At 41.9% G+C, this 24,185-nt stretch overlaps 1 protein-coding gene across 1 annotated transcript; it reads right to left on the bottom strand.

Annotated features, from left to right (window-relative positions):
* Nucleotides 1-500: 500 nt before the first annotated feature.
* Nucleotides 501-23,695, bottom strand: col28a1b (collagen, type XXVIII, alpha 1b). Its single transcript, XM_071924382.2, has 35 exons — nt 23,601-23,695; nt 22,830-22,975; nt 21,372-21,937; nt 18,958-18,978; nt 18,789-18,848; nt 18,551-18,604; nt 18,410-18,454; nt 17,740-17,766; nt 17,598-17,642; nt 17,474-17,518; nt 16,499-16,552; nt 14,380-14,448; nt 13,734-13,802; nt 13,368-13,436; nt 12,124-12,192; nt 11,849-11,917; nt 11,113-11,181; nt 10,468-10,536; nt 10,205-10,276; nt 10,040-10,108; nt 9,629-9,700; nt 9,060-9,128; nt 8,904-8,972; nt 8,741-8,809; nt 7,988-8,056; nt 7,416-7,484; nt 7,133-7,201; nt 6,498-6,566; nt 5,406-5,486; nt 5,151-5,186; nt 5,022-5,058; nt 4,254-4,808; nt 2,921-3,105; nt 2,231-2,513; nt 501-1,095 (listed from the first exon to the last, which is right to left on the bottom strand). Exons 2-35 carry the CDS (start codon nt 22,972-22,974, stop codon nt 923-925), a joined length of 3,591 nt encoding a protein of 1,196 aa, XP_071780483.1. The 5' UTR covers nt 22,975; nt 23,601-23,695; the 3' UTR covers nt 501-922.
* Nucleotides 23,696-24,185: the final 490 nt, after the last annotated feature.

Below are 24,185 nucleotides of genomic sequence, written 5' to 3'. Positions count from 1 at the left end.
GTCTTGGAGGAGAAACAACTTCTATTGACACAAGATTGACCTCTTGGGCTATTTTTTGTCCAAGAGCGACGCTGTTGAGCTAATTTGCATGAGCCAAGATGCGGCAGCTTCTCCACATAGAATTAAAATGTCTGAAGCTTCTGAAAATCTGGCCAAGTTCATATCATTGCTGTTGTGCAGAAACACAACTGCAATTCTAGTGTTTTTCTTTCTTGAATTGAAATTTCAATTTATGTGTTGAGTGAATGCTGTTAAAAAGCCATTGTAAAAATTTTAAAGTACGTGGCCATCCATGAAAAAAACATTTTTCTTCTTTGTGAGAAATGTTTTCTCTACATGTGGTTTTCGACAACAGCGATCCATTTAAATCATTCAAAGTCATAACAGTTTTTGCTTTGGTCTATTTGATCTTTAATGACATTATGCAGTATTAAAAACAAATACACATTACAAAAAAATAAAGTTAAAAAAATACATTATTACATTATACAAAAGGGTTACTTCTCTGAAGAGAAAGGTTAGTGGTAACATAACTGCTCAACAGTGTGTAAGTAACATTACATAGATCCTCTTTGTCTGCATTAACGTTGCCAGTGTTTCTGTCTATTTCCCCTCTTAGGTTCCTCATTTATTTAGCTTGGTTCACCAAAACTGATGGATAAATCATTCTGGCAAACAGAAGAAGCCATATATATTTAATAGTCCCTAATAGAATTGTAACCCTTTAACCCTGTCTTATGCTCATTCACTCAAATAATGTCACTTTTGCAACATTTGCGGTCCATTTTCCCATCCTTGTCAAAGTAAGAGTAAAATACTAAGGCACTGAAATTGACATTGCAGCAAACTCACATTTGAAGTCAGTACAACATGTTTTATGAGTGCTGAAGAAGTAAACAGGAACATAACATGTAGGTGTGTGTTAGACCTTGACGCAGGCTTTTTTGCAGCTCTTCTCAGTCTCAAACTGGTTGCTGTTTCCTCGACAGCCTCCGAACCAGAACTGAGCGCAGGCGTTGGCCGTGGCGTCGTAGTACCACTTCACCACATAGTCCCGGCACGGACCCGGGTCCAGGACTTGGCCGCAGCGCTCCTCTGGGAACAACAGAAAACATCAAGTGTCACACTCCAAACCTGTGAGGGGGCGATTAAACCCTTGAGACAAAGAACCGTGTGAGAATGTGGGTTCTTGACTTTTTAGATGAGTGATGTTGCCAAATCTCATTGTCTAAACACTATAAATTGGAGTGATGCGCGCATTCATGGTTAAAGACAGGAGAGGTTGTTTAATTTCAGGTAATGCGTCAAATTCACATTGATTCACACATGATTTGGATTGGTTATACAACTGCAGCTCCATGGGCCTCTGAAAGAATTTAAGAATCGACTTATATGGTTCTTAGTCTGAAGGCTTTAATTATTTGACCATTAATTCTCCTGTCAAAGATCTATCCATTTCTTAAGTCCTTGTAAACCTAAATATCTCATTTGGCTGTGATGGATATCTGTCTGGCTGGAAGATGTTTGGTTGCACAAAATTTCAAATAAACTCTCACACACTGCACTCTTTCAATACTAGTGAAAATATATTGACGGTTCGGTGTTAAAACCTCCAACCATCTGAAGAAAGATATAGCTGAAGGTTTTAATACTGAAATGTCAATACATTTTCGCTAGTATTGCAAGCGCAGTGTGCAGTTGTTTTTTTTGAAGTTTTGTGTAAGGCTTTGACCTCAAAGTTTCCCATTGGCACCTGCACAAAGATAAGAATGGGACTCTTAATTAATAAAATTAGTATTGCCTGATGAAGACGCCACAAAGGGTTGAAACCCATAAGAAAAGTTTACGAAAAGCAAGATTCAGTGTTTCTTTTTCCTTTGTTCACTGTCAAAGTTTAAGCTGTAAGCCCATGATATCGATTCAATTCAAATGAGTTTTATTGGCATTAAATACTTCAGTATCTGTAGCCAAAGCTAAATCATTGCAATCATTCAATCGCAAAGAAAAACAGAAGGTATTAGTAGTTAGTCCCAAAATATCAAGTCAGTTCTGCTTGTGTCTTCAGCAGCTCATCTGTCTCTTCTGTCTCAGGTTTTCAGGATGTTACATAAATGGCAGCGAGAACTTTTTTCTCCAAGAATAGACAGGAGTTATAGTTTTACTCACAGATATCTCCATCCTACAAATCAGCGAATTTAGCCAAACGATTCCTCAGCCGCTCAGCAGTTACCTGACACGGAGGGCGATGGTGGAGGAATCGGAGGCGACAGCAGCGGCGGCCTCTCCTGGGCGGGGGGTCTCATAGTGGGGCCCTCCGGTCCTCTGACCCCCGTCATCACCATGCTGTGGGTGGGGTTCTTCACCTCAGACGGGGGCAGGAACTCTGTGACGGGCTTGAAGGGCTCTCTGTCGAAGAAAGGGAATCTGAGGGTTTCTGTGGTGGTTCTCTCGTCCATCCTGGGTCTCTGGGCAGTGATGGGCTCTCTGTCGGGCCGCAGCGCCGGAGGCCCGGGCTGGAACGACAGAGGGAATATATTGTGGCAGTTGACACTAGAAAGAGAGAGAGACAGGAAAGACTGGGGGAGAGAGAGGGGGGGGATGACATGCAGCAAAAGTCCCAGGCCGGATTCGAACCCAGGATGTTGAGGTTACATGGCTCACGACCCGGACCACTGGACTGGACCACCAGGAGGCACCGTTGCCTGGATTTATTTTCAGGTGGTCTGGGGACTCAAGCCAGCCAGCACCGGTAATTAGTGAGTAAATAAGAGAGGCAAAGGTGATTAGGGAGGAAGCGAACATGTGGTCATACTGGAAAATACTAGACGTTTTTGAGCGTTTAGCATTTAGTTTCGAGTTGTAACCTAAGTTGGTCAGAGGAGGAGGCCTGGTATGTAAAAAAGTGGTTTCTTCTTCTCACCACCATCTGTACTCTCCTGAAGTCTCCAGTGTAAGAGGGTGTGTCAGTGTCGGTCCTGTACGGGGGTTCCCGGACGTTGCCGGAGACCTCGGGGGTTCCTGGAGACAGTCTGGAGCTGGGGATCGGGCTGAACAAACGCATCTCTTCATAATCACAGATGCGGCTCAGCAGCTTGCCTTCCAGAGCTGGAAGACAATAAAGACAAACACATACAGTATATTTTAACCTTTATTTATCCAGGGGAGGCTGGCTGAGAACACATGACCTTTTTCAGCACTGCTCAGCTTCACATTCATACGGTTACACACACTCACACCAGTTCAGTTCACAGATCTACTGTGGCCATTGAGCTGCTCTGCTGGAGCTGTTATGTTAAGGTTAAGTGCCTTGCTCAAGAGCCCTGTGACAGTAGATGTAGGAGGTGAGAGCATTACTCATTCTCTGACGCCATACAATGTGTAATCCTTTTAAAGCTTCACACTTTAGCGGCACCGAGTGTCAGTGGACGATAACTGTTTGAATTTTTGCAATCATCATTGGTGAATCCAGCTTTGTCTGGATGGGGCACTCACTCGCTGCTATGAAAGGAAAAAGTTTTAAGTTTCAGTTTTTCCCACCAGTGACCACACCTGAAATGAATTTGGGCAAATAGGGCAAATCTGCGGAGTCTCAGTTAGTTGGGATGGGATGATCTTCTCTGTTGAAACCCCAACTTGTGATTTGGACTGAGAAGATGGGTGTATTTTTACATGAAGATCTCACCTACTGCAGCTTTAAAGGTCCCATATCGTTGGAAACAGGATTTCCATTGCCTCTTTGATTATGAAGGAGTTGGAGGCTATCTAAACATTGTGAAAGTATCAAAACGCACGGTCACCATATTAGAAAAGCGAGCCTCTAAACGAGCCGTTTGGACTTCCGTAACTTTGTGGCGTCACAAAGGTTCGCTCATTATAATTTTTGTAACAAATAATAGACTAACAAAGTGCTTTTTTCAAAGCGGTTGAGCGGTTGTCATTGTTTATTACCAGAGTGTTTTCTCTACCTGTAGCCGCCGGGCTGCGGTGTCTCACTTTTCACTCTTGAAACGGTTAGCCAATCAGAACAGAGGGGCCGTTAATATTAATGAGCCTTAAAGACACAGCAACAGAAACAGCCTGTTCTTGGTAAGGCTCAGAGAGATGCTGGAACGTGTAAAATTGGATTGAGAGTGTTTTTGGTACATGACACCACACAAACAGCTTTTAATGGACCTCAAGACATAAAATAAAACACTGGAAAGAGAAGATGGGACCTTTAATAAGCACATTATATGATCATGCAAGCGGCTCACCTGGAAGTGTTTTGAAGTCATCGATCAGGTACATGTGTTCCCCGTCCGGGTCAGAGGCCATGAGGTGGAACTCCTTCCTGAAGTCCTCGTACAGCGGGTCGCTCTGGTTCACCACCCCGATCACAAACATCTCGATGTTGCTGCCATGCGCGTCCTTCACCGCCCGCTCCAGACTCACCGAGTCCCTCTCGTCGGCCTGGCCGTCTGTGATGATGATGGCCACCTTCCTCACGCCCGCCCGCGCCGCCCTGAACACCTGGTTGGCCTGCTGGATGGCGCTGCCGGTGAACGTGCCCTCGCCCAGGTAGGTCATGGCGCGCACCGCGGACTTGATCTGGTCGCGGGTGGCCTCGTGTCCCAGGCCGACCACCACCATGTTGATGTGGCTGTAGAGGACCACGCCCACCCGCGTGGTCTCCCGGCTGACCGAGGCGCGGTCGATGAGGGCGTTCACAAAGTCTTTGATCACGTTGAAGTTGTCGGGGCCGACGCTCTCCGAGCTGTCGATCACAAACACCAGCTCCAAGGGGCTTTCACGACACTTCACTCCACAATCTGTTGACAGGGAACAGAGAGAGAGAGAGAAAGGTAATGAATAGATCAATAGATAGATGGATAGTTTATTAATCACAAAAAACAAATTGGGGATAAATGTAGTCATGTAGCCAAGGACATAACAGATCAACAAAGTTTTAAAGTCAAAATTCAACATCACTGATTCTCCTACAAAAGCCATGTAGTATGAATCATAACTGATTGATCACTTACTACATATTGATCTCACTATTTTGATGATTTCTTCCCTCTGTGAAAGATAGCAGGTATGATAGTTTTAGAATTGGTTGGTCACTGATTTAGTTTAATGATCTATTTTAATTAATGATATACGACACTTACTGTAAGTCCAGGCTCTCCTTTGTCTCCCACTCTACCCTGTGATTCAAGAGAGCAGTTATTGCTTTATCAGATATTCACATATTGAAGGGTTTACTTGCACTTGAATTACTATATTAAACACAGTGTTATAAGGAAATTGTTTCTTGGATCAATGGTTGTTGCAGGGTATGGTCTGTAATCACCAGGGCGCTCTGTTGCCCGAATGAACAATCACATTATTAATGGAATAACTAGTCTGACAACAAAATCCAGTACCAGCGGTCCGGCAGCTCCTGAGTCGCCAGGATCTCCTTTGTCTCCCTTTTTGCCTTTTTCGCCTCTGAACCCTCGGTCCCCCTGCAAGAGGAAAGCAAAACTCTGCTTAAGATTAAAAATTGGATTTCATCTGTCAAATGGAAGTGTTCATTTATATCCATTTTGCCAAAAGAACAAAACTTGAAACCTGAAATTCATCATCAGTGCCTCGAAAATATAGAGGATCCAATCTGTGGTACCAATCTAACAGCTAAGGACTTAAAGCTGCACTAGGCAAGTTTTTATGTGTGTCCTTTATGTGTGAAACGTTAGATCTTTTCCTCTCTTGTCTCTTTGGTTTCCTTTGATATAAAGCATCGCAGAGCAGTTTACTGACATCATGTTACAGGATTTCTGGGTATTAAAGTTCAAACAGTTACCTCTAGCTGCCAACATGCAAAGTTGCCTATTGCAGCCCTATGACAGTAGATGTTGTAGGAGGTGAGAGCATTACTCATTCTCTGACACCATACAGTGTGTAATCCATTCAAAGCTGCTCTAGGCAACTTCACACTTTAGTGGCACCGAGTGGCAGCGGACGATAACTGTTTGAATTTTTGCAATCATCATTGGTGAATCCAGCTTTATCTGGATGGGGCACTCACTCGCTGCTGTGAAACGAGAAAGTTTTAAGTTTCAGTTCCTCAGTTCCTCACTTCCTCTGCGCTGACACAATTTCCCGCCAGTGACCACACCTGAAATGAATTTGGGCAAATAGGGCAAATCTGCGGAGTCTCAGTTAGTTGGGATGGGACGATCTTCTCTGTTGAAACCCCAACTTGTGATTTGGACTGATAAGACGGGTGTATTTTTACATGAAGATCTCACCTACTGCAGCTTTAAAGGTCCTATATTGTGGAAAACAGGATTTCCATTGCTTCTTTGATTATAAAGGAGTTGGAGGCTATCTAGTGCAGCTTTAAGTTACTTCCTCTCCTTTTAAAAAGTACCATAATTTGCTTTAACCTCATGCTATCTTTTTAAGATTTAGTATCACTTCATATTCCATGATGAATCTGCTGATGATACTGTGCTGCAGCAGGTTCACATCACCTTGTCTCCCTGTAGACCCTGTCCTGGAGGACCTCTGGGGCCCGGGATCCCCTGATACCCAGACTCCCCCTGGAAGCATGGAGCACAGAGCATGTTACAGAGGAATAGAAAACTAGATGAGGCTGTGTATGTTGGGAGGAACACATGTTGTAAAGCAGTCTCATTCAACATAATGAAACGATAGCCCAGTATACCTGCTCTCTCTACCTGCTCTCACCCAACCCCCCTTTTTTAACGTCCAAGCAACATTGCTATATAGGTGCTCACCTTAGGGATAGTTACATCAGATCCTTTATATCCTGCTCTAAACACCTGTTGTCTGGTAGCTCTTTCTTGGGAAAAAATCCTCTGGTCCACAGGAAGTGATGCGTTTTACGTTGCCGGCAGCAACAACAGCGGTTTGTTTGATTCAATGGTGCCTTGACCAATGATATTTCAGTCCTTTGCCTAGAACATTCCTGACCAATCACAGTAGGAACAAATTGCTTTACCTATTTGGGTACAGATAAAAACAGGCTAAGCGGCATCTTCAATCCTTCAATCAACCTGCCGCCTCAGAAGACACACTGCCAGTAATACAAACTGAAGAGTAAACAAGCATAAGCGACATCTGGGTTTGGGTCTGACAGCAGTACCTTTTGTCCTTGAATGCCCTCTCCAAGTAATCCCTGTGGACCAGGTTGACCTATCGGACCAGCTGAACCCTGCAGGAGAAAAATACACTTATCTATCTGGACACCAACTGTGATTTCAAAGCATTCATATCGTGTTGTCATATGAAAATCTCGGAACTCACAATTTTGGAAATTTTCAAGTTTTTACTTCATTGGAAGGATTACATGCTCCGCCAACAATGATATGCAATACTTCGTTTTCAACAATTGCAGATTTGTCATTGTTTCAAACAGGATGGATTACCTTTGGACCGATCTGCCCAATTCCTGGCAGCCCGGCAGGTCCAGTAGGTCCAGGCAAGCCTCTGTCTCCCTGGAGCAGAAAACAATTATCAAGTCAAGTAAATATTCATAAGAGATTATGAACACAATAATAACACCTTAGATTTAATTAAATAGTGCAGGTTGAGGGGTTCAGAGAAACATCTCACCTCAAAACAAACCAGAGATAGAAACACACAAATGAACAAAGCAACAAAAAATCAAAATGACAAGCAAAGACAACTGAATCAAATAACTGAATCATGAATAGACCGTCCTGTAACTGTTCTGCAACAGAACACTACATGGCAGAAAACAAGAAAATCCAAAAATGTCAAGGGAAAATTGAATTAGAGTATCCCTAATGCAGAAAATGAAATGATTAAGGAAGTGAGTGTGGTAATGAGTGTTAGCATGTGCCTGAAATTAAATCTCACAAAAACTAGTAGTAACTAGAGTAGGCTGCATCAAAATGCACCAGGAGTGAACCTATATCCTACTATTACCATTTGACCACCATGTTGTTCTTTTAGTGTTTCCCTGTGTCAACTTTACCTTGGGTCCAGGTAAGCCGACGCCCTCTGGTCCGGTCTCTCCTGCCAGGCCCGGAGGTCCTAATGCTCCCTGAGGTGCAGCAGGAGAAACGACACACAGACAAGTGCGGTTATTACTAGTCGGTCAACAGTTGAGTATTTGACTAGGCTTATTGTTGTTTTTTTGTTTGTTTTTTTTTCCGCTGAGATTCATATAGTAACATCAGCCAATAATATTCGATATGGCGTCTGATATGATTGTTTTTAACCTCTTAGATTCAAGTAACCTTTTCATCTTTTTTTTGTGATGACACCAAAGTTGCCTAATCCCACCAATTTCATTAAAGCAGTGGAAAAACATGCCCTATTAAAGTTTCATCATTCATCTAAACTATGTCAGCACACAGAAAATGTAAACTAGACTGAGGCTACAGGTCTGTGTTCAGCATGAGCACAAAGGAAGAAACAGACCAGAAAGTTCTTTTACATTTCTCTTTGCCTTTTTTCTAAATTTAAGAAGAAACTGATAAACATTCTGCCTCAAAAAAATGCACAGTTCATGCTTTTTCATTATTAAGATAGCCAAGAAACTCATTCTTAAGCCCATCCACAGTGCAGCCTGATTTAAAGATAGGCCTTTCTTGAGACTGACTAGTTGCCTAACTGTTCAGGCAGCCCACCTACTAGTCGACCTTGAGAAAATGGACTTTTGCACATCCCTAGTTATGAGTGACTATAAAGTGATGATGGGGCTGTAAAGCAGGTTGATACTCACTGGAAGACCAGGCTGTCCTTCTCCTTTCAGTCCAGGAGGCCCAGCAGGCCCTGGTGTCCCTCTGTCACCCTGAAAACCACAACACACCACTGTGTCAGCACTCCTCTCTGTCAGTTCAGTGGAAACTAAAGCTGAGCCGGAGCTGGCAGGACAGTAAACTCACCTTGGGTCCAGTTAGGCCTGTTCCTGGTTCTCCCACAGGTCCAGTTGGACCTTTTGGACCTGGATCTCCCTGTCAAAACCAGATCCAGATGAATGAAGTAAACTTATTCTGCTGCTGAGAGCTACACCACCTTTGCTTAGTGCTACATGTTCTTACTTTGGTCCCAGGTATGCCTCGTCCTGGAGGTCCAGTTGCACCTCCTGGTCCAATAGTTCCTGGTTCTCCCTGAAGAGGAAACACTTGTCAGATTCTCAGTTCATTTATTTATTTATTTAGTTTATGAGGAATGAGAAGGCTAGCAAGATAGCATAACATATCAGGAGTTTCATTCAAAAAAGAATTTCAGTCTAAAATACATTCTCTGAAAACTGGTTACTGGTATGAACTTCACTCATTATGGCCTGTTGTTTAGGTTTTATCAATTTATTTATTTATTGATATACTTACTTATACTATACTACTGATTGAGGTTAAGTATCCTGCTCAAAGACACTTCAGCAGTTATGGTGACACAGGGGATCGAACCCCGGCCCACCTCACTCACCACTGGGTCATCATGCTGCCCAATTTGCTCCACCCATTTTTAAGCTATTTCAAGATCTTTACTCAGGACAAAAACAACAAAATAATCAGTATTTTTTAAATAATTGAGTAATTCTATTTTCCTAAATCGCTATATAGAATTTTAGCATGAAACCCTTCATATACAGCATGCGTATACGTACCTTGGGCCCCATTGGCCCCACAGGTCCGACGGTCCCTGGCTGGCCTCTGGAGCCCCGGTCCCCTCTGTCCCCCTAGCATAGTGACACAAGAAGACTGTTGCTGACACTCTTCAAAATAACACGATAACTTATGAGGAAGTCTTCAGGCAAGCGATCATGTTTGGGCCTTGAGTGTGCGGTTACAAGTTTTTCGCTTCAGAATCATGTTTGTGTGTTTTGAATTTTTCTGAAAAGACTAAAAGCTATTATTTAGAGACTAAAGACAATTTAGAAATCATTAATGAATTTAACACTGCAGCTTACAGTCTTTAGACAATGACATCTGGAAATATCAAAATATCAAAATGGATTTATGTGATTTTCTGAAAACGTTATATATACAGTATGACTGTAAAATCCTGATTGCAGTACCTTCTCTCCCGGGACGCCTTTCCCAGGAGCCCCATCAGGCCCCCTGAGCCCCGGCAGCCCGATGTCACCCTGCCATCATGTGAACACAGTCAATGAAACAGCAGCAAAAAAGGACACTAACGTTGTCAAAAAAAAGAGATAACAGGTTTTATACCATTACATTACCTTTTGTCCAGAGGCTCCATCCTCTCCTGGGAGACCTGGAATACCTGGTAACCCCTCTGACCCCGGGTCGCCCTGAGGTCAGGAAATGAAAAGAGTTGGGGTCAAATCATGAATGAACTCATCAACTCCAATTCAACTGAGGAATTGGAATTTGAAAAAAACAATACATGTTATATAACTGTTTTTATTTCAGCAGATCATCTACCATTCAAATCAATGGGAGATATACAGTGATAGTTCAGTAGTGCAGCAGTGTTACTTACTTTGGGTCCTGGCTCTCCCACTCCTCTCTCCCCCGGCAGTCCAGACTCACCTGGGAAACCCTGGTTCCCCTGTTCATGACACAGAGAGAGGGGTGTTTGATATTTGTTCTCACCCTGTATCTTGATTTTGAATACAATATTGGTCAAGGATTGTATGGTTTGGTTGCTGTAAAACGTCCCGAGTCTCAGTTAGAAGCTGCTATCTAATAAGCAACAGAGAACAGGTCAAATATCAGCAAAAATCTCCAATAGATTCTGAGCAAAAATAGCTGATCTGCTTGTTAAAAATGGAACAGTCTGCGATTCTTCAGGACCAACGACAAATGCTGAAAATGTATCTCTGGGATGAACCTGATATGAATGTGAAATGACCGTATCTTAGATTGTAAACCATCCAGCCACAGCAGCCTGTCTGATGCCTCCATGACTGACAGGGAGGAAGCCTCGCTGCTTCAAGCCGGCAGACGTTTGACTGACAAGCCAGCAGCACTCCACCAGGAAATTGTGCGGTAAAATATGCAGAACAGTTTAGAATATAATCAGACAGACAATCAGCTGCTGTATGAAATAAACGTCCGTCTCCATTAGCAGCTCGTGATGGTTTCTGTTTCTGAGACAAACACCCGGCCAATTAATCAGTCTTACCTTCGGTCCTATTATTCCTATACCTGGAGCTCCTCTGGGGCCTACGGGTCCAACTGGGCCGAGATCACCCTGAGGGAAAGAAGAGTGTCGTAAAAAATAAATCGTAAATTTATTTATTGGTTTAAACTATTTGCAACTTTGGCAGGTAACCAACTATCACTTGGAGGATTTTTAAAACCAGTTTTGCTGGTGATTTTCAGACAGTAAAGTCATTTTCTTGCCTTGGATTTGAGCTATGGACAGAGGTGTGACCAAGTCAACTTTGTTCGAGTCCCAAGTCAGTCCCAAGTCAGTCTCAAGTCAAGTCTCAAGTCTAAATGTAGAACACCAAGTCAAGTCAGAACAAATCAAGAGTCCAGTATCAATTTAATATCTTTAAGAAAACTAAATATCTAGGACTTTTCAATGCAATATGGTTTTAATAGGATAAAAACTTGTTAAGAGCATCATGAGTTTGATTTCTATAATCAGTTTCAACTTAAATAATTAAATCATTCAATCATTCCATACAAATTCAGAAAACAGAATTTAAATTCAGTCGTCTGCTGGAACAAATCTCATCACTTTCAATCTCAAAGTCATTTACACAAACACAAGATCTCAAGTCAAGACTTTAGAAACCTTTTCAAGTCAAAGTCAAGTCCCAAGTCATGAGTCCATGTCATATGACTTGAGTCCCCACCTCTGATGAATAATACGATAAACAACAATCTGTAAATAACAGTCTGATTTTTACCTTTTCTCCTTGAAGTCCGGGACCAGGAGCACCGACTAGACCTGCGATCCCAGGCGGCCCATAACTGCCCTAAGAAGATATTTTATTTATTATTTTAATATCAAAAAGATGTACAAGAAATACAATAATCAGTAACCCTATGTGGTGTGGCTGCACCTTGAAAACATTGAAAATATTGTCATTTCACTCTCTGGGACCAATTGCATTGCAGCAACAGCGGCCACTTTGCTCAGGTTTGCCAAACTACTGTATATATCAATCTCCAAACTGTTTACCTTGTCACCTTTGACCCCGACCCCAGCAGGGCCGCGGTTTCCCCGGGGCCCGTCGTATCCTCTGTCACCCTGAAACACAAGAGGTTTTTAGTCTGACTTACAGCCAGGAGTTCTGATACACATCACTGTTCTCACAATAAAGCTCTCTTTTTTTCATTCATATACTGTAGTGTATATTTTCAATGTGTTTCAAAAGGTTGTGTGCGCCGGTGTCTTGTATTCTGATGAAGATCTAAGACCAAAATGTGAATTCCTTAGAATAAACATAGTGTTTTGCAGCAAGCGGTGTGACATTGTGTGTTTCTCATTTCTATGAATCAGTCTGTTTTGCTTTGCGCCTCCTGCAGTGAACATCATCAGACGGTCAAACATCACTTTGTTTTCCTCCATCACAGATTATGCAAAGACTCAAGATACAGGACAGGTAGAGATGAAGGTGATTTGGTGGCCGTTTTACATTAGATAAAAGGTTTATTTTTTTTGCACATATACACATTCACTGCTCCCTACACATCTGCATATCATCAGAGAGGTCAGAGGTCAGAGGGTTACAGCAGGTTTGGGGTTCAACTGCAACACTCCAGTCGCCTCCTGTCGTCGATTCTGGCCACCGAACCGGCAACTCTCTGGTTATTGGTCAGTTTCTGTTGTCATGATGATACCAAGATTGTGACTTCAATACCAACACTAAAAGAAAAACTATCAAGCAGTGTGTTACCACACTTGATATCTTTTGCACAGGGGGTTTTAATGTCAGTTGGTTGTTTCTTCTGTGTCGACTCTGTAGGCAAAATAGTTTCATATCCACTGTCTCTGCCTCTTCCAATTCTTCTTTTAACTCTTCTAATCTGTAAACACACACGCCCTCTAGAGGCGGTGCTGAAATGGAATATCAGCTTGCAGAACACATTTGCTTAGTATTAGAAAGTACTGACCGATTATAAAATTCAATCTTCATTTCAATCTTTCCCAGTTGAAGTCGTATTGAAGTTTCACTTATCTTGACAACACTATATGGTCGGTTCCTCTCCCTCTAGACCAGCAGTTCTGCCATCGTAACTCGACACTATGCAGGTTTTTATTCAACACGACAGTAGGTTGATTTCACTGATTAACGCTCCTCTGACTAGAGAGGACGGACTAATCGGTGAGCTCAGTTGCTGTAGAGTTTAGTTGAAATTAAATCCTACATACTGTTGGGTCACACCGCTTTGAGTCAATACATGATCGAAGCTTTTTCTCACCTTTGGCCCTGGAAGCCCCTCCCCAGACGGTCCGGGGTTTCCCTGTGTTCCAGCTGCTCCCGGGGGACCCTGGAGTAAACAGCCACATCACTTTTCCCATAACAAGATTTCAACTTTTTTTTAAAAAATCTGGATGAAAAGAGGCTCTGGAAAAAACCCAACTGGAATAATGAAGTGTCTGCTAACAGCATGTGCTGCACAAGACTTGAACGTAGAGCCACACACTCATAGCTGTGATACAGATTGCGACATGTAAATTTCTCATCTCACTGTTACACATGAGAATGACCTAAAATTAACAATCAACGGTGTATCAGACCGTGATGCCGTGACGCCTTAAAACAAGCCCAGTATCTCCATACTCACTGGCAGTCCAGGCTCTCCTGTCCCAACAGGACCTGCGAGACCGGGCCGTCCCTGAAGGCCTTTTTCACCCTGTGATCATCACACATCATAAAACTGTTTCCAACAATTCAATAACAAGTGATTTGATAATACTGCAGACTAGAGTTTGTGATGTTCTCGCTCCATCTCTGGTTCTCATTAGACTTTGTTTTATTATCTCTTGTTTTTTTTATTTGTATTTGCGTCTTTTATTTATTGCATCTTATTTGGAGAGTCCAATATTGATACTCAACTAACCAAACTTATGTGGCAAAAAGTAGATGTTCAACAAAGTGTCACTTGCCTATTTGGTGTATCTCTACAGACTAATCCTGACCTTAGCCTAACCTTAACCTTAACCTTAACCTTAACCTTAAGCAACCCTAACTCTGACCTAACCCTATTTCTAACATTAACCCTAAGATGAACCCAAGCCCAGACATTGAATATCTAACCACTACTTTTCACACTGCGTATCACATGAAACTCAGTAGACTTTTTAGTGACACATTATAATCACTTGATAGGAAGTTTCAACATTGGACTATCCAAATAAAGTGTGATTATATGCAAAGATTATACTACTATAGAAGATGTTATTATATTAATGCTAATATTAATGTGTTACCTTGGCTCCTGGGAATCCAACACCAATGTCCCCAGGCGGTCCAGCAGCACCGATGGATCCTCTGTCTCCCTGTGGCAGATACAGCAGGTCAGAGGTGCATGTGCTGACACAGAAATACTGACCATCCTCAGGTCTGTGTCCTGTCACTAACAGATGTGCCGGGTGCCGTCCCAACATATGTTTTTTTTAAAATGAATATACTTGATTCTTCGCTCCAGGAGCCAGTAGTGAGTCTATCCTGCCGGTCCTGCATGTGCGACCATCATTACAAACACACGTTTCTCAGCCAAGCTTTGTTCAAACACCACAGAACTTTATTTTAAATTCTAGTCAAGATCCCAAGGTTTCCAAAGATATCAAATATGTCAGGCTGAATTACAGGGAAATGTGTATAAAATGATGCACAAACAGCTAGATTTCTTTCCATTTGCTGTAATGGTGCAGCCATAAAAAAAAAAAAGGCATCTCAGGTCTGAATATTTCACTCAGTATAAGCGTTGGAATGAGCAGATACAGAATATGTATGTAATGTTGTCATACAGTAGGGGAAAAAATGTGTTTTCTAACTTTGAAGCTACTTAAGAGGAAATTTAAGGGGAAACTCAGGGTGCGAGGGGTTAAGTATCTTGCTCAAGGACACTTCAGCATGCATGCCTGAACTAAACCACAACCAAAACTAAGGTGATGCACATATTTCAGGAAAACAAGTCTGGCCTATCCACATCATCAAGGAATACTACAAAGATCCCAGAGTTACTGAGGACGTCAAAATGAAATAGCAGCTGATAAAGTCTATTTTCCACTGAAGTTTGTCTTGATGCCCCATTCAGAAACTATTCAGTAAGTCATTCATAGAGAACGATTAAACTCGTGTCGTGATTTGTTGGTATGGCAACTAAAATGTCGCACAAAAGAAGAGGCTTCATGCCGACACAAGCAGCGGACTGCATCGGAACATTTTACTCAGTTTACATTCACAGATATCTATTCATGTTTTCACTGTGCTTTTCTCCCAGCTGTCAGAAGCTCTACGGAGGTTTGAATTCCCATGAAATGTCTGTGTGGCTTTAGGGAAGCTGTTAACATTGTCAGCAGCGTCCTGGGACATTTTACAGGACGGCCTCAGTGACAACAAAGCTAACACAGTCCTGATAGTGGCGATGCTGCTGATATATCCATGTATGTGTGTATTTTGTATCCTAAATGAAAGTGTGTGAAAGTGGCATCTGTATCCTTGTGACATTCATTGGAAACAGGAAAATTACAAGACCTCCTGGTAATCAGTGAAGCCAAATGACCAAGTAATCTTGCTGCAACCTTTTATGGAATTTAAGAAATAAAGAGCAGCACTTTGTTCCCTTAATAAAATCTGCTCTTGATAATGTCTGGACTCTTCCTGAATGTGCTGTAAATCGCTCTCCATTCCTTCCGGATAAAGACTTCCTTGTTGAAAAGCTGTGGACAGTTCTATAGTGATGAAGGGTTCAGCATCCTAATAGCCTTGGACACACATTTTAAAGGTCATTTCATGTTTCCTTTTCTGGCAAAACTACAGACTGACAATAGAGATGTTGTACGGTCACTTTTTCCCCATGTGGGGAAGAGTTGACAAAAGTTGTCAAAATGATAATGGCTTCACTGCAAAAAAAAAAAAATCTCTTAACCAGTCATTTAGTCTCATATTTAGCCTCCAAATCTTATTTTTCTTAAAACAAGAGAAACATTCTGCCAATGAGGTGAGAAAACTCATTTTGTTTCCAATGCAGCTTCACTTGTTTCAGGAATTTTGCAGAAATGAGCATCAGTATCCTGAAACAAGTCAGAATAAGGCAGATCACTGCTCTACTATCAAGAAAATGACACTTGATTCTACAAAAGTATTGAAACAAGTTGAATTGCATTGGAAACAAGTGAAACTATCTAACCACACTGGCAGATTTTGTCACTTGTTTTATGAAAATTATGATTTTAGGACTCAAGATGACTTAAGATGGCTTTTTGCAGTGTTTATGGACAGGATCCTCTGTATTTTAGAGATGTTGACTGATGAATTGCAGTTAATGATTTTCCCCCCAAAATGGATGTGTTGCATTTTGGAACAGATCTCTACAAAACTTACTTTAGGTCCCGTTGGGCCCTCAGGCCCCATGTCTCCTGGTGGTCCATTGGCTCCCTGCAAAACAAACATATAAGCTTATGCAACGTGCCATACGACTCTGCTTTGATCATAGCATTAAAGCATCTATTAAAATGACAGGTAGCCTAAACGGGCGTTGTTTTCATTTGCGGCAGAAAATGTGCGTCCCGCAGCACAAAAAATTCATGCATGAATTTAAATACTGATCATAAATACTGAATATACACGCCATGATGATCAAACGCGACGCCCCCACGCCGTACGACTGATCTGCAGGACACAACTAACCCGGCCTACCAAACGAAAAATACAGCCGGATTAAAAACAACATTCACGGCTTTCATGTCCTTCAATTCTCAGGCCAAGCTCACAGAATAACAAGGCTATACTGACATTGTGCCAGTAGCACAGAGGAGGAAGAGTGGTACTAGGCGGCCAGGTCCCTGCACTAATCCCACTACACAAAGTCTGCTCCTGTAGAAGAATAATATCCTGCAAGCCTGGATTCACTGCTTTGGATAGCCACATTAGTATCAGGATTACCCATAATCCAATATTCACATTCCATAAGTGCAGGGGTGGGAAAAAGACAAATTCCACTTCCATTTTCCATATCTGAGAGTGAATGGACTGTCTGATGTCTACATTATCTATCTGTCCTTCGTGTATCAATATGTACAGTATGCATTAATGTAATCATCTGTATGTTCAAGGGCCTGATGAAGCTCGATCTGAGGAAATGTATTTTTCATAATCAGGCAACATGCCCAAAAAATAGCACAAAAAATCTGTATGTAGAATTTTTTACATATGAAATTACATAATGATCAAGCTTTTCATTTTAAATGTAAAAAAAACCACAGTACTAAGGCTCACAATGCTAACATTTGTCTCGGGCTGCCTAGATTTATGGTTGCTATAATAATATCACCGACACCCGTGACCCGACCACTCTACCTGTTCTCCTCTCGGTCCTCGCAGGCCTGTCGGTCCCTCGGGGCCCTGTGAGATGACAGTCGATTCATTACGAGGACCAAGCCTGAAGTATTTAGTGAAATAATGTAATTAATAATGAACATACAATGTCACCCTTTTCTCCAGGAGTGCCGCAGTCTCCTCTCTCTCCCTGGAAGACCAAACACAGGATCAGACCCTCCGGTTCATTTATAAACAAACAAACAACTTACTTAAACAAAACAACAAATTAAACAGAGCAGACTCACCTTATTGCCCTTATAACCTGGACGGCCCTGTAAAAAGTGTTGAATAATCAATGTTTTATCCAAAAACGAGCAGGTCATCTTATAACACCTTGACTTTTGACTTGACTTGTTAGTGATCAGAGGTGGGGACTCGAGTCACATGACATGGACTTGAGTCAGACTTGAGGCACAGTTTTAATCGCTTGAGACTTGACTTGACGTGGGTTCTGGTGACTTGGGACTTGACTCTGACTCGTACTTTGATGACTTGAAAAGGTTTCTAAAGTCTTGACTTGAGATCTTGTGTTTGTGTAAATGACTTAGATTGAAAGTGATGAGATTTGTTCCAGCGGACGACTGAATTTAAATTCTGTTTTCTGAATTTGTATGGAATGATTGAATTTATTGAAGTTGAAACTGATTATAGAAATCAAACTCATGATGCTCTTACCAAGTTTTTATCCTATTAAAACCATATTGCGTCCTATAGTCCTATATTTAGCTTTCTTTAAGATATTTAATTGATACTGAACACTTGATTTGTTCTGACTTGGTAATCTACATTTAGACTTGGGACTTGATTTGAGACTTTGGGACTCAAGAGTTGAGACTGTCTTGGGACTCAAGCAAAGCTGACTTGATCCCACCTCTGATGCATAAAAGTTATGCATAAAAAGGAGAAGCGTTTTACCTCCAGACCTTCGCCTCCAGGCCGGCCGTTCACACCAGGCTCTCCCTGAGAAAATGAGACCGAAACACCATGAGCTGCATTAACATCAGAGACTGAAACATTACAAATAGACTTTATTTCTCTGTTTACAGTTGGACTTACCCTTCCTCCTTTTGGACCAGTTGGGCCTCTGTAGCCTGGATCCCCTTTTTTACCCTGGAGTAAATGAGTATTGTAAGAGTTTGGCTTGTGATCTCAGTCAAATGAGAATATTAGAAGCCAGTGTGACGCTAACTGTGATTTGACGAAGAAAAACAGCAACGCACACAGAGAGAATGGCCTATCAGTCGAGGTTATTGTCTTTATATGGATGATCATAAATGTTTTGTTGAATACTCACTGGACTTCCTGGAGGACCTCTCTCTCCTCTCTCACACAAACACACCTGGGCCTGCGGACACTGACAGAGTGAAACAAGACAAGGTCATTGTCTCTCCAAGTGCCATCGTCAGCACCAATTTGTAATTAAATATTGAATTATAATGCTATAATTCTGATCAAGTACTTACCCCTTCGAATGCAACTGCACCCTGGATGCAAAACAACATGAGACAAACAGAGTTTCAGTGTGATTTCTTGATTTCTTGAGCAGTTCACTGATACAGTTCAATTACAGAAACAGATCGCTCCGCTATCAGACAGGAAAGATCAATTTATGAGGTATGGTATAACCTTGGTTTCTTCTAGGCTTATTCCTGATAGATTGTTATAGATTTGTTTCCTATAGGTTTCTAATGCATGTCCTTATATGTACACATTGACTCAATGGGCATTACTAATGAAGTATTTTGATATTTTTGCTCCTTTTCTACTCTGCTCTTCATGCAAGATTTAATGCATTCCTTATTGGGGTGCATTATTGAATTCTCCACTACCTTTTTCTACTTATATGTACTTAATTGTATATGTATTCTAATGTTTTTCTACACTTTTTTTACTCTGTGAATCCTTACATTGAATCTGATGGTAGTATTATAATATTGTAGACATATGGATGTGAATGGCCTTTCCTGGTGATGAATGGCCTTTCTAGACACTCTATTTCTAGGCTCATGCTGATTGCCCAGTCATTGATTTGAAACACATGTTTTGTAGACTAGTATGTCACTGACATGATGAATGACATGTGATATTTTATCCTGAAGAAGGCAATACGTGCCAAAACGTCGATCCATAATATAAAAGAAAACTAATTCATGACAGTGTGCGGCTTCCCTCCTCTCCTGATAACCTTGGCTTCTACCTTCAGCGTGATGCACAGTGTTTTTCTCATGAACAATAAATGGGAATTAATAAATTTCATGCGTTCTTGGAAAGCAGAACAAGCCGTGTTATTGTGGGTGTCCAGACCGGTCGTGACCCGCTGCACACATTAGACTTAGATTTCTGTGTGTATGGAAAATGCAGAACAGGAGGGAAAGCCCCCATGCAGACACAATCCTGTCATTGAGATTTGAACCCGCAGTAAGGACAGAGTGGGCAGGACAGGACAAAATAAACACAAGCGAGGAAGAGCCACAGGCTGCGGTCAGAGTGACAGTCTGCATTACTGTGTGTACTGAGAGTCTGCAGCAGCGGCCAACAGCATGCAGGAAAAACTATTTGCCAATACTTGTTAGCATTTCGCTGTGTGTCATTTTGCCAAAACATGTTGCAATTAACCTAATCTTTTTTTGCATTTAGAGAAGTGTGCAGATATCTCTTTATCACTCTTTAGCATTTCGCTGTGTGTCATTTTGCCAAAACATGTTGCAATTAACCTAATCTTTTTTTGCATTTAGAGAAGTGTGCAGATATCTCTTTATCACTCTTTAGCATTTCGCTGTTCCCATGTGAAAATCTCGTAACTCCACTTCTGGTGATTTTCATGTTTTAACTTCAATTGAAGGTTTCTTTACGGGTTGAGACAAACTCTACGACCCTCAGCCATTGAATAAACTCAAAAACGCATGCTGGTCAAGCTGAAAGCATTTCAATTTCATTTCCAATCTCCTCCCACCGACTGGCATTTTCAACTACGGAGGACAGAACTACGGTATAAGCAAGTGACCAGCAAGATATTTTAGCTACTAGGGCTAAAAAGCCTCGTTTTCATGCCAAAAAAAAAACAAATGACAAAACTGGTATTATTATTATAGTATTATGCATCATGATATTCCCTCTTCACTACATTTCGGTCACACTTCATTTGGATAGTCTCAACTTCCTATCAAGTGACTATTATGTGTCACTAAAAAGTCTGGTCAAGTTAGTCTAGTCTAATAAAGTCAAGTTTCAAGTGATACTCATAATTGTGCGAAAAGTAGTCTATATTCAATATCTGGGGTTAATCTTGGGGTTAATGTTAGAAATACCTTCATGGTTAGGGTTAGGTTTAGGGTTAGTTTAAGGTTAGGGTCATATAGTCTGTAGAGATGCAGCAAATAGGCAAGTGACACTTTATTTAACATCTACTTTTTGTCACCTGATAGATGAGTATCAACACTGGCCTATCCAAATAAAGTGTTACCGACGTTTCTCTTGGATCTCTGCTATAATTAGCTATCTTAATGAACTTGTCACTATTATGAAAATATGGCTTTATTATGTGTAAATTCAAGGGGTTGAGAGTGGGGTTGGGGGCGGGGCTGAGCCAGAGACTTGTGTAGGAGCAGATCAATTCTATCGATGTTGCTGTAATTCCTACTGGTCGCCCATAGAGGTCGATAAAGGCCATAGATTACTTAATGCTCCTTTAATCTCCTCTGAATGGTTTCAACCTGTATGTGGCAACAAAGACAACATCAGTAGTGAAAACATCTTCTATCCATCTTATCTCTGAGCCCATGCATGTGAATCAGACGTCACTGATCGGTTTGGTGAGATCTCACATCAACCTGGGTGCCATGTCAGCTGAGGTCACCTGCATCACACCGACACTCACCATCTCTTGGTACAGCTTCTCCTCAATCTGAGGATCAGTGAGACTCTGGACAAACTGCTGAGCAGGAGTGCTGGCGATCGCCCGCAGCTTGGCGCTGTTCTGACTCTGCTGGGCGATGTCTGATAATCCTACGGTGAAGAACTTGATTTCGTGACCTTTGGCCTCCGCTGCTGCCGAGATGACGTCAGGGTTTCGGGGATGGTCGACTCCATCGGTCATCAGCACCGCGACCCTGACGCTGTCCGCCGGCGTCTCCTGCACCAGCAGCTGCGTGGCGTTGGTGATGGCGTAGGTGGAGTAGGTGCCGTGGCCGATGTAGCTCATGGAGCTGACTGTACTGTGGAACAAATCCAGCTCCCTCCAGGCCGAGAAGCTGTGCTCTATGGACACGGAGCTGCTGTACTGAAGCGCAGCCATGCGCACCTTCAGAGTCCAGCCGGCCACCTGCAGCATGGAGAGGCGGGTGCTGAAGCGCAACACGAAGGCCTTCTGCTTCTCAAACAGGAATGTTTTGGCGCTCTCCGAGCTGTCCAGGATGAAGGCCACCTCCAGCGAACACGTCAGATCTGAGAGAGGGAAATTAACAAAACCTCAGGCCATTGTAATTGTAGAGAAAAACAGTATAGATAGCAATATCTGTTGAAAGGTTGCAATTGCATTGAAATTTATGAAATTCCAACACAAGTTTATTTATGCTTGACGAATTGCTTGTTGAATTGTATATATAGAAAGTGAATCTGAATGTGAATTGTGCAATCTGCAGTCCATAGTATGTCTTGTATTGTCCCTTATTTGAGGTCCTCCTATCTTCTTACAATGTATTTCAATGTGTATGTTCGACCGATATGGATTTTTGAAGGCCGATAATAATATCAATATTTTTGGATTGAATATTTTGGGCCGATATTATATCTTTAAATTTGACAATTGTCATGCCAAATTACAAGGATTCAGTGTTTCTCCCAAGTAGTTTATTCTTGTCAGGATGGAAAAGCCTATGAAAAATCATTTAGACCATCATGGGACACAAACTCTCCACTGAAACCCAGACTAATACAATTCTTTTAGGCCCAACAGCCCCTTACAGCAGGGTGACACACCACGCCCATTCAGTATTAGGGAGGAGCCTCCATCATGTCAGCGGTGGACGACACTGGCTGGCCGATATCCCATATTTAACAAAAGGCCAATATCGGCCCGGTCTAACCCCAGTATGTGCTGTGAAACTCTGTAAGTCGTCAGTATGTCGCTCCACTAGTGTCACCCAGACAAAATCTGGTGATTAAAGTGACTCTGATAAACATCTGCCTTGTCCAGGAAGGAGTCGTCTTTTCTTGTCTGGTAGATGTTTGATTCTCCCACCTGGAGAACTGAGGGTCTCATTCGGTCTGTTACACCCACAAGATCCAGTGACTGACCTTCACCGCCAACATGTGGATACCTCATATGAATAATTACCGTTTCCTCCATTGTTGAGCAGGCTGTAGTTGTTCTTCTGTCCTGTCTTTCTTCTTCTCTGGCCCCTGGCCTCATGTCCCAGAGCCAACAGCAGAAGGCAGAGCGCCACTCCTCTCCCCAGGTTTCCCTTCAGCAACATTCCCATCCTAGCAGTTATATGGCAAAGTACTGAAGTGCTTCAACACATATGCATAACACAACAGATTCAGTCAGTATTATGATATTCACCTGTAGATATGTTTTATTGTTATGCATCCTTCCACTAACCACACCCAAACAGAGAACTGGGAACTGTACAGGCAATGTGGCAGCAATTTCTTATTGATAATACTTACACTCACTCACGTTACTGTGCTTTGTAAAACGCCTGTATTATTGGAATGCCAAATACAACCAATTATCATGCTCGAGTGTGAAATTTAAAGCTGCCGTTTTCTGTGTCATTACTAATTAAACTAATTGATTTAAATACTGTAACCTAGTCTGTAATGATACTGGGTTAATGCCTTGATATTGGCAAACAACCACTGTATAATAACTTTTTACTGTCCCTGGTAAATAATCAACTCTTGCAAAAACATAGGGAACTTTCTTATTAGACTAACTAAAACGCTAATTACTTTTCTAAGCTGCACTACACGCATCCAATTTGCCACTCAAACTGTAACATGACACTACAAGTAAACAAGAATCGTGCGTATACTGTAGTGAGCATGCAAAAAAAAAAAAAAAAAAGTTTAAAATCCAATAGAAACAAGGGTGATAGTTTACCTGGAACCTCATTTAGGTGCAGCCAGTGCTTGCAGTCTAATCAGCTGTGGCTCTTTGGGTGTCATCTCGCCGCGGAACCGGGTCCAAACAGGATGAGATCTACTGAAGACCATGAGCTGAACTGATGTGCTGTCTGAGTCTGGGGGAGCTGGGGTCGCTCCAACATTTCAGCTTTGGTCCACTTCAGCGCCTGTCCGCTGACCGACAGGTTTTACTGTCTTCATGGATCCGTTTGTTTTGTATCTTCTAATAAACAGCCGATCGATTCTCGGTCAGTCAAAAGAACCATGAGTCCCTATTGGAATATTATAGGCATATTATGATACCACACGAGATAAAAAATACTACATCTAGGAGCATAAGGACGCTATAATGTTACATTATGCACCACCACAGACGCACCAGAAGCCCCTAAAGGAATATTATCCGAATATTATAGGAATAGTGGTACAGTACCAAGTTACGATAAGGATCTATAAAGTTTGTATTATGCACCAGACACACTGTATGTCCCTCAAACATTATAGGAATATAGCATAGAAGATCAAAAACACCATAAAGCACGAGAAGGTCACTATAAACTCA

The sequence above is a fragment of the Centroberyx gerrardi genome, chromosome 12 (genome assembly GCF_048128805.1).
Source record: "Centroberyx gerrardi isolate f3 chromosome 12, fCenGer3.hap1.cur.20231027, whole genome shotgun sequence".
Lineage (NCBI taxonomy): Eukaryota > Metazoa > Chordata > Actinopteri > Beryciformes > Berycidae > Centroberyx > Centroberyx gerrardi.
The sequence above is the reverse complement of the archived record's forward strand: the minus strand, read 5'-3'. Positions and strand labels throughout refer to the sequence as shown.

What these genes read in the sequence shown, in the direction of transcription:
- col28a1b (XM_071924382.2), bottom strand. Translation starts at nt 22,974, where the DNA reads ATGGGAATGTTGCTGAAGGGAAACCTGGGGAGAGGAGTGGCGCTCTGC. An exon ending in TAGGAATAATAGGACCGAAG is followed by an intron (nt 10,537 to 11,112) that starts GTAAGACTGATT and finishes TGTCATGAACAG; the next exon opens with GGGAACCAGGGTTTCCCAGG. An exon ending in CAGGCCTAACTGGACCCAAG is followed by an intron (nt 8,810 to 8,903) that starts GTGAGTTTACTG and finishes TGTGGTTTTCAG; the next exon opens with GGTGACAGAGGGACACCAGG.